Below are 13,225 nucleotides of genomic sequence, written 5' to 3' on the forward strand. Positions count from 1 at the left end.
ATACAAACGCTTGTTTGTGGAGTACGTGACTATCCATCAAGTATGAAATTAAACAATCAACCAAAGTTTTTGTTACTGTGCCAGCCTATTTCTGGAAATGGGCCTGTGAACGAGCATCAACCTCACTTACCTCTTTTACGATGTGTTCATGTGGTATGAACTGCTGCCAACACAAGTCAAAACGCTATTTCTTTACAGTTGCAATTTTAGTAATATATAAGGCGATAAAACGCTGGCTCACTTGCATGAGACTGAGGTGGCCCTTATGATTGGATTCCAGCCAGACAAGATATGGTCTTAATAAAATGTACTATAATTCTTTATCCTTGGTGTATAGATGAAAGCATATCAAAGACATAATACAAATGAAACTGTTTTAACAAGTTGTGAACAAAATGCACTATGTCTCCTTTAAAGTGCTCATTTGTCATCCCGTCATCACCCCCATTTTTATCGATAAAACACAGTGGATTTACAAGAAGAAACTGACCAGCTGCCTCCATGAAGGTTTTGTTGAGGCGGAAGGTGAGAATTGGCTCAGGAAGGTTCCTGAGGAAGTCTTTGAGAACACCGGTGATGATGTTGATGTCCTCTACTTTGTTTAGCGGAGGCAGAGTCTTTCCTCGAATCAGCTTCTCCTTGAGCGCTTTCACCTGACGCTCCTGGCCAGAGATTCTGTACAGTCCAACCTGGTTAGAGGAGATTGAGAAGTATGGTGCTGTGATACAGTAAAATGGGAATTAACCCAAATATGAATCTAAAACACACACACACAAAAAAAACTTTCTATAAAGAAGGGTCATAAGAAAGAAGCTCATTCACCTCATGCAGGCCCCTGTGTTCAATCTCTTTGATGCAATAGATGACTAAAGCTGGGATCTTTGGAGAAGTGGCCGGTGCAAAGTCAGCCAGGGTGCTCTGCAAGCACACATGAATTTCATATTGTTGTTCCAAGTCAAGTTATATGAAGACTCGAGAGCAGAGGTATTTTGGAAGCAACGAGAAAGACATGGCGCACCTCTGCAGTTCTGATGGGAGTGCTGATGAATACAGGATTGCAGGGCAGGGGACAGCAGTCGCGGCACTCGGGATGAGTCACCATCCTGCAGTCCTGACAGCGAAGGTACATCTTGCCAAACTTTGTTCTCCTTCCGCACGGTGCACAGAACTCTGATTTGATCACCTTTGTAGGAGTGTGGTGAAACAACAACCGTTATACAAAGCCCAAGGAACAGATAGAAAGAGTGATAGTGCTTTACTGTTTGTGGTCACAACAGCCACAATATTATGACCAATTCCACAATATAATTATTGTACATACATTTTTATTCCATTTCGTTCCACTTTAATGAAATATCCAAATTCATGTAGTACCCTCGCAGATTGCCTGAAGGACATTAAAACTTAAATTGGTCTGAACTTTTTAAACAGTAAAAGTGAGGTCACATTTTGGACCCACCTAGGTTCCCTTATGTCAATTCAATTTATGACAAGCTGGTTATAAAAACTTTTTTTCTCAAACTGTTTCTTCCATCTAAGATCAAAGCTTTCCTTTCTTTTTGCGATTTCAGATTATACATGGCTTTGTCTCCACAGGTTTCCTTCTCTCAATTGCAGTCAGTCCAAAATGCTTCTGTTCAGTACCTAACTGGAGCACAGAGGCAAGACTACATTTTATTTGTACTGGTGTCTTTCCATTGGCTCCCATTGCAGTTGAGAATTCAGTCTCTATTATTGTTTACTTATAAACCTCTGAATGGGATGGCTCCATCCTACCTTTCTGACCGTTTACACCGGCGTAATCAGTGTAAAAATGTTCATATTTGTAAAGTCAGAAATGTTAATTCTGGTGTTGACTCACATATTGTGCATATGTTGTGCCTGCTAAGTGTTTTTCACCATGCAGTACACTGTAGTTCACTTTGGTTTGTCGGTTTGGAATGGTAAACAATTTTCAAATGCATTTGCTTTATATTAGTGATAAACATTCAAAATCCAAGTAATGCAAGTTAAAGTGCATTTTAAGTCGTATTTTTAAGAATTCAACGAAAATGAGAGCACTACCGTATTCTCTTGGGTTTTACAGCTGTGTGTGGTTGTCACCGCTTTCGTCTTATTTTGCAAGTTGTACATACTTCCATGATTTTTATTTATTCAGAAAAAAAGAACAAACTAATATTCATGTGGAATCCGTGTGAAACGCAGAGGAAATTCTGTATGTCACCGTGGGGAATAAAGGAATATACAGCCAGCGGGAGCATTTTATCTAACCCGCCATCAAATTGTATAAACAATGAGAACCTCTAAGGAACTATAATAAAAGACTGCAAAACATTTATTCCACAAACACTCATAAATATTTGTTCGATCTTTGCATCAATCTTTTCATAAATGTCATGTAACCCTCAGAGGATGTTAAAAATGGCCTTTAATCAGAAATAGCTTCTCTTCCCCTGCCTGTCTGACGGTCATAGAAAAGGCAGCTGATAATGTCGAATGTCTTTCTAAAGACCCACTACATGTATAATGAAATGTAGTAAATTACATTTCACTCATACATCCACAATTGTTTTGGAGAAAGTAAGATGAAAGCAAGTAGTAGTAGAGCACATGTTACACAGTAAAATTCTGAGACAGTAATATTCAGTGACCAAAATTGATTGTACGGAACCAAAGCAACAAAATAGCTTGGTGGAAACAAGGTTATTGTAATGGCTCACTGTTTTGGGGACAAAGATATGCTGCTTTCCTCCTCCACTCTTGGCTTTGGGGGTTTGGAGGTGAGAGGGTGCTGGTGTTCTGGGTGCTTCACCGTTGGTTTCAGACAGGTCAGTAGAGGTTGATTCAGCCCAGGCTTGAAAAACATTACATGATATATATATTGTAAAGTGACAATAATTTATAAAAACCAAGCTGTATTTGGATTAACAGTTTCCACGACTGAAACTAGTTATCAGGAATTTCTCACCACTCATCTTTCTGCTGCGTGTCCTATAGGGTACTGTCTCAATAGTGGAGACAGCCTCGACAGCACAGCCATTTACTGGCACAGTGATGGTGGTTTTGGCCACTATGGAGTCATTTATCTGTAAACAAAGACATTTTCGGGAGATGTTATAAAAAAAAAAAATATATATATATATATATATATATATATATATATATATTTTTTTTTTTTTTAAAGACAATTGTCAATGTTATTGAAGCATACTTACTCGGTCAGATGCACGGCCCATGGAGCGAGGTTTCTTCATCACCTGCGGGGGAACCTCAAGTTTTCGAGAGGAACGCTGTGGATTACAAAGGATGTTTTCAAAGTAGCTACCGGTACAGTATATGGTTTGCCTTCCGTAAAAACAATGAGGGAAAGCCATTTTGTGTATTTTGAAACAATTTTGAAAATTTAGGAATATCTTCGAAAATTTCATTTTGGTACATTCCATACTTTCAAGGTCTTCTTTACTCTTTGATTTATTTTGCATCTGTAACGTTACAGTTTGCTTTAGACCTGAATACCATATGAACATTTTCACACTGTGCAAAACAATAATAATGAGCCATTTTGATGCATCACAAAAACCTGGTTGCCAACACTGATGTGTTGATTTCAAACTAGGATAAATTTAAGACTCACTCGTTTTGGACGTTTCCGCAGTCTCACAGTCCTCATGACAGAAGAATCACAGCCCTACGGGAGATGGGATTAAGTTGCAGTATGTCTGCTTCAACAAGTTTGGAAGCTTTAAACAATTATATTGAAGAATGTACCATGGTGTCATCTGTTTGATCAAAGCTGATATCTGACATTATAGAGGTTGATTCATCAATGGCCATCAACCTGCAAGACAACCAGCGTCATTACTTTAAACTTCTCGTGTGAAGGACGTCATACATTGAGATGGCTATTGAACTACACTTTTCATACATTATGTAAATGTTGGCATTTAGAATGAAACACACATTTTGTCTCTGTTAAAAAAAAAATCTTAGTGGCAAACCAGCATTAGAAAAGCTCACCTTCTGCTGGAGTTAAGGTTGGATTTAGCACCCTGTGCAGCCAGGGAGTGCGCACTGAGGAATGCGAGGGCAGAGCGCTGCTCCTCACTTAGGTGGATGCTAGTACTATTCTCCGTTATCAACATGTCCCGGATTAACTGTAGTTGTCGCTCCTGGTGGCAAGACGAGAGGGATAAATCCACATTTTAGTCATTAGTAACACCCGCTTACCTGGTGTTTTTTTTTTTTTTTTTTTTTTCCAAACGCACGGCTTGCAGTTTAAGAAGAAAAAAAAAGTGACGACCGTTCAAATACAATGGAATCTCCAAGGTCAAGTCCCCTAAACTGGTACAATCTGGAGCTCCACTTAAATTTTCGGGAAAACAAAAGATAAAGTTTAAATGCTAGTCAAGTGAGACGTCTACATAAATGTAGATAAGACAGTTTGGGTGCAGAGGGTGAAACACTAGTCATGTGAGACGTCAACATTAAATGTAGATAAAACAGTCAGGTGGGGAAGGTGAAACACTATATCAAAGACAAAAGGATGCACCAATTAGTGGTCACTGAAAGCGTTGGCTTCTAATAAGGGGCACTTAAACTTGATTTTCGCCGTGAATCTGTCAGAGCAGTGGAGGCAGGGGCAAATTTGTGTTTTTGGCGATGTGTTTACATAAACTAGTCCCAGTATTTGAAGTAAAATGGGGGGGGGGGGGGTCGGTGGCATCACATGGTTTTATGATAGTGACAGTTTAAAGCTGGAAAAAAATAGCCATTGTTTGACTTCCACTATACATAAGAAATGTCACAAACCAGCTTTTCATGGACAGCTTCAGCATTCTGACGCCGCCTGATTTCCACATCCACTTGGTTGCGTGCATGCTTCAGTCTGACCTCCAAAGCTCCCCTCTCGGTTTCAGCTTTAGCCAGCATCTCTTTGCAGGATAGTAGCTCCTCACCTGACTTAAGCCACTTCTTTCGGCATTCCTCAAAGTTTATGGCCATCTGGAGAAACTCTAACGACACAACAGAAGAGAATCTGTAGGCTGCGGTGACTGCCACGGACACATTGTGCAAGAAGCAATGGTCCTGATTATGATAGCTTCGTGTCATGTACATGTTAAAATTTAAGACAGTAAGTATGACTACGAATAAACAAATTTAGTGATTAATATATATTACAAACTGTGAACAGGTGCGTACCATTAATGTTTAATCGGATGTATAATTGTTAACTTACGTGGTTCAACGCTCTCATTCAGACCGTCCACCTGGGTCCGTAAACTCAGGAACTGGTTGTACAGACTCACCACTGCCGACTCCATTGTGTCCTTCTGCGGCTAGCGACGTTAGCCTACATGGAAAGCAACTTTAGCTATGGAAGCTAAGGTGGTCAGTCGCTGACGCGCTACACCAGAGGGGAAAAAAAACTATTGCACTGGCGTACATTAATTTGGCAAAGTAACACGTACATTGTGTTAACCACAAGATTCAGACACGCATTTGTGTTATTCAGATAGTCGTGTTTTGAACATGTTTCAATAAGCTACATCAGTTAATGCTAGTTGTAACCGCAGCGAAGCTGTCGGCATGCCGTTGACTTTAGCATTGGTGAGTTAACTACCTCCCGTAGATTTACAAAAAATAAATAAAGCAATTACCTCTGTAACGTATATCCAGTAGTAACGTGAGTGACATGTAACGAACCAGCCAACGTTAAGAGAAACGAAATTAAGCCCCACTCCGGTGCTGCGGAGCCACACCTGCCTGATGCAGTTTACACATTCGTCAACAAAGTTTAAAATCAGCGCCGTTTTTTTTCTTCTTCGTTATACAAACTCGAACTTTCAAACTCTACTGCCGCGACAGGTTTATACATGTAACTACAGTGAAAAGTCTCGCTTTGAACCAGTACCTCATGCGCATGCGCACAAACCGTCTCCGGGCGCTCTGGCGTCCTTCCACATTCCACAAACATGCGCGTTTGGTGAATAGAAGACTAATTGTCCTTAGATGTGAATGTGAGTATGATTACTTGTTTTGTGTGATTTACTGGTGACTTGTGCAGGGCCTACCCCTCCTCTTGCCCAAGTCCAGCTCGGATATCATACGCTGCAGCTCATCCACTACACGAGTGTTTCTCTGTGTGCCGTGAGTTATCAGGTGTGCCGCGGGAAATGATCCAATGTCAATTATTTTGACTATAAATATATATTTTCTAACAATATAAACATATATATATAATTTATTTATGCCAACCACGTATAGTAACAGGCAAAACAATAAAATGTTCTTCCACTAGATGACAGAAGGTACATAATCACCCTGTAGCAATATTTTTGTGAATCATTTTGCTAAGTGGTGTCCCGTGAGATTTTTTCCGATGTGAAATATGTGGCTTAGCTTAATAAAGGTTGAGAAACACTGCACTACACTATGAGGATAAGTGGTTCTCAACCTTTTTTTCAATGATGTACCGCCTGTGATTTATTTATTTTATTTTTTTAGTCAAGTACCTCCTAATCAGTGCAAAAAAATACTTCAAATAGAGTGCTGACTTTGTCTGATTTATTATACTGTTCTGGCCTTTCTCTAGAGCCATTAGGTAATAAAAGAAATCCATCCATCCATCCATTATCTATACCGCTTATCCTCCAAAGGGTCGCGGACTCACAGGCGTACCGGAGCCTGTGCCAGCTGTCATGTAGGCAGTAGGCGGGGTAATTTAGTGATCAATTAACCTATTATGCATGTTTTTGGAATGTGGGAGGTAACTGGAGTACCCGGAGAAAACCCACTCAGGCACGCGGAAAACATGCAAACTCCACACAGGAAGGCCGGGGCCGGAATCAAACCCACAACCTCTGAACTGTGACGCAGACTTGCTAAGCAGTCGACCACTGTGCCACCCTAATAAAAGAAATATATAACAAACAAAAAAAAAGAAATAATTAAATTAATGATAAAGAGTTGTGTACATCAAGATAATAATCAACATAAAGTGTCCTCCTTTGGGATTGCAGCTCTGTTCTAAAAAAAGAAACAATTTACTGCATTTTAAATTAAAGCAGAAGCTGCTTTTAAAAAAAGAATCTTAAAATATCTGTTATATATAAAAAAAAGATTTACACCATTACCAACTTTCAACACTGAACATTGCATCGTTGCACTCAACTGAGTCTTTAGCATTTAGTGAGACACTCTGGCTTGTGCTTCAGTGACAATATTCGTCATTCTTGGTGGCAGAGAGGTAACTGCTGTGATCAAACTCTTTTTATACATGGACGCTACTTTTTAAATATATTGCAAAATCTCATACCCCCTGAAGTGCCTTCATGGACCCCCAGGGGTACACATACCCTTATTGGAGAATCACTGATATTGACAATTCATGGATGGGAAAAAAATGAAATATTTAATACATGTAGCCTTTTCTTTGATCACATTTTTTCCTTCACCAATGTTTTATTGTTAACAAGAATCACATCATACAATACACTGCAAAGGCATCGTCCCACTTTGCCGTTTTCATTCCGGCAACATGAACTAATTTGTGCTGTTTTCACCAAGCACTGTCAGCCACCAATTTGTGCTGCAATATTCTGTTTACAGGGTTTTTCAATTTACAAGAAGTGTCTATTTACCTGAGACCACAACAACAATGTCTAAAATTCATGAAAGCATCTCAGGGGGAGAAAGGGTAATAAGAGGCTTTAATGCACACAAGTTTTAGAGAAAGCACCTGCATATTGTGCTGACTACATAGTTCGACCTCTTTAGTGGCAACATTGGTAATGGATCCACAAACACTCTCATGGGGAACACATGGCAGATGTACATCCACTTAGGAGGATGCGCTAAAGCAAAACACATTCTCATTAGACCCTGTGCAAATTTGTGCACTCAAAGCAAGAGGCAACTTTTTAGGTCTGCAAAGAGGGAACATGTTTTGGAAATGTACACCGTAAACCCCAGTGATATGCATAGTTTCTATCAAAAATATTGGATACGCCAAAGTATTCAGAAAGGAAGTCCACCATATCAAATGAAGAAGATGGGGCGAGCATACAGTATAGTAACATTAACAATTGTAGATTTTGTTGACTTTCTACTGTCTATGATAAACAAGTCAGAAATTATGATGTTTTGAATGCAAAATAAATAAAGGCTCATACAAACACACAGACCACAGCTTCGAATTATAAATTAGAAAAGTTGTACTGTAATGAAATTCAGATTCACATGTATTTGTTGACCACATTTAACCACTATTAACAGCCTGGCACCAAAGGTCAGTCTATACCTCTTGGGTTAACAGGAGGTTTTAACAAAATGGACCTTCACACCACAGTGAAAACCACATTCATCACTGTTGGGCGGAGGATAAATGAAATTGTTATTGAGTCGGCATGTTGGGAAAAACCTTGGCCGGGCGAGTAGAGGGAAAAGCTAATGTGCTAGGATGCACTCCAAACAGCCCATCAATTGAATTACAAGTGGAAACTCCTTTGAAGAGAGAGTTTCCTGGAAAATGCTTCCTCTTCCTTAACACCAACATTAGCAGCAGCAAGACATTCTCTTCTTGAAGCTTGACTCTAAAATACAAATATATTCCTTGTGCAGATTTAATACATGCTTTCTTCAGTTTTGATGGCTTAGTGATAGCATATAAGGACACAAAAACAAAGAGAAAATTGTATATTTGAAACTCATGCCGATGAGACATATATATATGTTATATGTCATTTCTCAAGGGAAAGGCAAACAAGGATGATTACAGAGAGCCAGAGAGCTTTCAGGACTGACTTGTTAAGGCATTCATACATCTGTGGTAACGGCTCAGTTTTAGATAAATTACAGTATTGCATACATACAGTATATATGAATACATGTACGCACTTACAGTAGATGGGATTGCGAAAATCATGTACTGCTTTGCATCAGTTAGGAAAGATATTCAAAATCAAATGTACAGTACCTGTATAAAGGAAGGAAAACTGCAAGATTTGTAACATGCATAAAGTGAAAAAAATAATCCAATGAAACTGCTGTTCAGATACGCTGAATTTACAGTTGCAGAGGTTACTTCCTGCAGAATATTTAGTAGCATTCACAAATGGAGGCCCTTAGTCCAACCTTTAAAGATGTGCAGTAGATGTGCAAAATGTCATAAAGCACGTCTCATGATCTCATGGTGCAAATGGGAATGACAATGATGAGAATGATAGCCAGTGCGACGGCAATGAGTGCCAAAAACTTGCAAACTTTAGCCCGGCGGAGGCCAGCCTCCGTACGCCTGAGTAACGCATCATAGCCTGGAGTGTAGATGTCGTCCATCCAGAACTCCATGTTGTTAGGGTTCAGAGAATCACGGGCCTGCATAACATTATCATTTCATTTTACTTAAAACTACCTGGACAGCATCGACAATTAAGAATAATTTAAATGTACCTGTAAATCGAAAGGGGAAACTCGTGCCTCTCGGTCGTCTACGGTCCAGACGGCTCTTCCTCTCCCTTCAGCCAGTCTGGGGTCCATAACCTTCCCTGCGGTGAGGCCACCAGTGAGGCTGCTTTCTTTGTTGCCAAACAAGGACGAGCTAAATACTTGTTCCACCAAGCTGGATGACTTTTGGGAGAGAAGTTTTGCAGTTCTACTCGACTGGTCTTCCTAGAAAGAGAAGTATATTTAAAAGAAAGTACTACAAATGTGGAGACTTGACATCAAAATTTGCACAATTCGGAATTTACAGATGACGATGTCACACGGGTGAGCTGGAGTTGTCCTAGCGGAACTTGGGCGAGAAGTGAGGTACACCCTGGATAGGTCGCCAGCCAATAGCGAGGCACATTTAGACAAACAATAATTCAGTCTCACATTCACACCTATGGACAATTTACAGTCTTCGGTTCACCCACCATGCATGTTTTAGGAATGTGGGAGGATGCTGGAGCGCACATGGAGAACTGATACAAGCACAAGGAGTAGATGCGAAATTCACACAGGAAGGCGACAGGCAACATTTTAACTCCTAACCTCTCAACTGTGAGACAGTTATGCTGACCACTAGTCCCCCGTTGCTGCCCAAATGTTAGAATGTTTCTTTAAAATTCCGTTATTTTCCGCGAAGAATGCAATACAGTACATAAACAAATTATAGACGGACCCTGAAAAACCTCTGAGGTTACAATGTAATTATGCGCGATCAAGCAGATGAAGTAGCGTAAGATAGAGGAATACTTCACCTGCCCAGCTTTTCCGTGTGAAGATTTTCCACCTTTAATTTTTGAGAAAGACACCATCCAGTCTTTTGCCATGCTTGACACATTTGCTTGCTTGGAATCAGATGGCCCTTTCTCCCCGGGCTCGTTTGTTGAGGCATGACGGGACGGTGCGTCTTTCTTCCCGTCTTTCCCCACTTTTGGGTCACCTTGACATTTGCCACTCTCCGTTTGCTCCGCAGGAGTGTTCCATCTGTTCCAGTCCAGACTATTAGTGCTGGTTGCAGGAAAGAGATGCTCTGATACAGACAAAGGCTGAGGCTCAGATGACTCAGAGGGGGTGATAGGGTGGCTCATGAAGGAAGAGACGCCGCTGAGGGGCTCCAGCCATCGGCCACCGCTGCTTTGTCCACTTCCAACAGCAGGCAGGGGGATCTTTTCATCCAGTCGCTGCAAAGCTGACAAGACCTGGGAAATCTCCGCTTTTACATCATTCAGTGATTCCAACTGTCGCTCTATCTGGCCCATACGGAGCAACAGCTTACACACACTGGCTTTTAGTCCATCATCACTGCTTTCCAGAGAATGGAAAAGCCTCTGGAGTTGGCCTAGGCGGCCACGTCTGGCTTCTGGGGTATCCTGGTTGAGACCCCCAGATCCATCGCTAGGGTGCAGGACTCCTGTGGAGCCGCACATGCTTATGTCATCTAAAAAGCGGAAGATGGCACTAATGTCATCATCAGCAAAGTCTGGATCATCTAAAGAAGTCATGAAGGACAGGCGGTCGGCATGGACCAGGCTACGGAGACGCCTGGTGTCCGGAGGATCAGTCTGGGTTCCTTGAGCCCTCATCCCATCAAATTCAATGTCCCCAATCTCGCCCCCCAAAGAACCTCCCAGTTTGCTTATAGCAGGCCTTAATCGCCTTGGTAGTTTTACACCGCGGGTATCAGGTCCCATACCGGCGTGGACCGGGCTGATCCGGTCCTCCAGGCTGTGACTCTTGTTACTCCAGATGGGCCTTTGACTTCTGGGAGGCTGTAAGTGTTTCGGGGACCGCTCTGGGATGGATCCAGGTCCAAAATAAGTGGAGTCCTGCAGGTCATCGAGACTTTCATGTTTCGTCTGCTGCTCTGGAGTCTGCTGGACTGTGGTGGGCGAAGGGTAAGGGTTAGGGATCATTTCAAAGCTGTGATTGTCAAAGCCTTTCTCCCCCTTAGGACTGGGAGACTCACTGTTGACGGTCACCTGTGGTATGAGAGGCGCCTGATTGTGGAAGTCCTTCTTAAAGATGTTTCTCTTCTGGTCGACTGCTGATTCCTGTTCGGTTTCAAACACCTCAACTGGAGCCGAATCGCCACTTGACTCACTGTCCGTTTCCAAAGGCAGGTAAATATCCTTCATGACCTTGCCGGGGATCTGCCCACTAGAGTACAAAAGTGTGGTGTGAGGCAAGTCGAAAGACACAGCCCGCGTCCTGACGGGAGGGGGCGATACCAATGAGATAGGATCGGGAGGAAGACTCGCTCGCTTGCGTACTGAGTAATTGGACTGTGGAAAGAGCAAGTGCTTGTCTATACGGCTTGCACTGGAATCGGAGTGAGTGCGCGCTCTCTCCCTGCTAGGAACATTCAGCTGGTGGATCCCCGGCAGACTGGGACCTGGGGACTGGTCCACAGGCAGGACCGACTGAGCTCTCATTGGTTGGCTGTCATCAGTGGCCCCACCCGTCATCTGAATAAGATTAAAGATTGTCACAATGTCAGCAGCGACACCTATTGGTGACAGACCCTGTCCCCTGGTGGAAACCCGATCCCTAAAAAGAGTGGCTGGAAAACAGGGGTCCCGACTAGCTGCAGCAAACAACAAACTCCTGAGCTCTATGAGGTGTTCCAGGTCAAAGCGGGTGCTGACCATGCGACAAAGGTCCTGAAAGGTCAACCACTGACGCAGGTTGGCCAGTTCTTCAAGGATCCCTAAGAGGACTCCAGGGTATTCAGGCTGTACGCTAGCCATGGCTGCAGCCCACCTGAGAAGTAAATTGAAAGCATGGCATACAAATTGAATCACAGTCACAAAAAACAGTCTTATAAATATCCACGATATTTACCTCAATATCCCCATTTAAAATTTAAGATAGACTTTGTGACTAATTTTTGCAAAATCATATTAATCTGTTAGAAAAACAGTACATGTTTGTATGTCCGCATTGACAAATCTCATTTTCAATTGGCAAATATTTTGCAGTAGGCTATGGTGCCACAGAAAATTTATTCTGGAAGAAAAATTAAAAATAGATTAATGAAATGATACCACTGGAATTTAGTTGAGGAATTGAAAAACAATTGTCACAATACAGCTTTGATTTTTGTTGTTTTTGTTTTGGGGGGGATGACATACAACTGGTGTAGAAAATCTGGATCATCAGGTAATATAAAATTGTGCGCGGGGCAAAAAAAAAAAAAGAAAAAGCCTTCGAGGGTGAATTTAGAAAGCGACCTTATTTTGAGGCCCTAAAATAACTCCCCGACACCGTGATGCGATACGTTGTGCATTCCCATTTCATTTGACAATTATTTCAGTTACTGCTCAAGTATACATGTAGCAGCGAAATGATGTGCAGCAGCAGTGACTGTCCCACAGAGTGGCTGGCTGCAGTGACAGTATTTCCTTCCCAAATCCAGTCGTAGTAGAAAGCAGTCTACAAATGATTATCTAATGACATATAGCGCAGACACACGACGATGTTGTACACATGAAGGACACTCAGACGATACTCACACACCTGAATGTTTTGAATACCAGCTTCAGCCACTCATAGGTCCATCAAAAGTGGAAAATAAAATCCAATTAGATCCGGTCCAGATCATATTGCTTTCGTCCTTTGGCGTGTCTCTTGTGTTTGTAGCTGTAGAGTCCGCAGCTCAAGCAGGAGAGAAAATTAGAAATCAGGTCATCTTCCCACAAGTCGCTGCAGCCCCCTGCGGGACCTCAACATACATCCAAAA

The 13,225-nt window shown here is 41.8% G+C and overlaps 2 protein-coding genes across 4 annotated transcripts in view; both read right to left on the minus strand.

Moving 5' to 3' along the window:
• The window catches only part of LOC147142398 (rac GTPase-activating protein 1-like), a 39,735-nt gene extending 33,924 nt beyond the window's left edge, over nucleotides 1-5,811 (minus strand). For all 3 annotated transcript variants that reach the window (XR_015088234.1, XR_015088233.1, XM_086041774.1), the window contains exons 1-12: nucleotides 5,658-5,811; nucleotides 5,237-5,350; nucleotides 4,810-5,012; nucleotides 4,018-4,169; nucleotides 3,769-3,838; nucleotides 3,635-3,688; nucleotides 3,216-3,290; nucleotides 2,969-3,086; nucleotides 2,721-2,854; nucleotides 1,019-1,183; nucleotides 823-918; nucleotides 491-689 (exon numbers count right to left, since the gene is read on the minus strand). Coding sequence is in view for 1 of the 3 variants with exons in the window: in XM_086041774.1 (XP_085897900.1) it covers nucleotides 491-689; nucleotides 823-918; nucleotides 1,019-1,183; nucleotides 2,721-2,854; nucleotides 2,969-3,086; nucleotides 3,216-3,290; nucleotides 3,635-3,688; nucleotides 3,769-3,838; nucleotides 4,018-4,169; nucleotides 4,810-5,012; nucleotides 5,237-5,321 (1,351 nt within the window). In the remaining 2 variants the exon portion in view is untranslated. The remainder of the gene's footprint in view (nucleotides 1-490; nucleotides 690-822; nucleotides 919-1,018; nucleotides 1,184-2,720; nucleotides 2,855-2,968; nucleotides 3,087-3,215; nucleotides 3,291-3,634; nucleotides 3,689-3,768; nucleotides 3,839-4,017; nucleotides 4,170-4,809; nucleotides 5,013-5,236; nucleotides 5,351-5,657) is intronic.
• Nucleotides 5,812-8,744: 2,933 nt separating this feature from the next.
• Nucleotides 8,745-13,125, minus strand: LOC147142399 (major intrinsically disordered Notch2-binding receptor 1-like). The gene is made up of 4 exons (XM_086040487.1): nucleotides 13,003-13,125; nucleotides 10,242-12,246; nucleotides 9,448-9,666; nucleotides 8,745-9,372 (listed from the first exon to the last, which is right to left on the minus strand). The coding sequence occupies exons 2-4, from the start codon at nucleotides 12,231-12,233 to the stop codon at nucleotides 9,178-9,180; spliced, it is 2,406 nt and encodes an 801-aa protein (XP_085896613.1). The 5' UTR covers nucleotides 12,234-12,246; nucleotides 13,003-13,125; the 3' UTR covers nucleotides 8,745-9,177.
• Nucleotides 13,126-13,225: the final 100 nt, after the last annotated feature.

This window comes from Filicampus tigris, chromosome 9 (assembly GCF_054856515.1).
Source record: "Filicampus tigris isolate MCC_2025a chromosome 9, RoL_Ftig_1.0, whole genome shotgun sequence".
In the NCBI taxonomy this organism is placed as follows: domain Eukaryota; kingdom Metazoa; phylum Chordata; class Actinopteri; order Syngnathiformes; family Syngnathidae; genus Filicampus; species Filicampus tigris.

Excerpts from the sequence above, each read along its gene's own strand:
- LOC147142399 (XM_086040487.1), bottom strand. The coding sequence starts at position 12,233 with ATGGCTAGCGTACAGCCTGAATACCCTGGAGTCCTCTTAGGGATCCTT. Across the intron at positions 9,667-10,241 it reads CACACGGAAAAGCTGGGCAG|GAAGACCAGTCGAGTAGAAC; the intron begins GTGAAGTATTCC and ends TTCTCTTTCTAG. Across the intron at positions 9,373-9,447 it reads TTTCCCCTTTCGATTTACAG|GCCCGTGATTCTCTGAACCC; the intron begins GTACATTTAAAT and ends AATGTTATGCAG.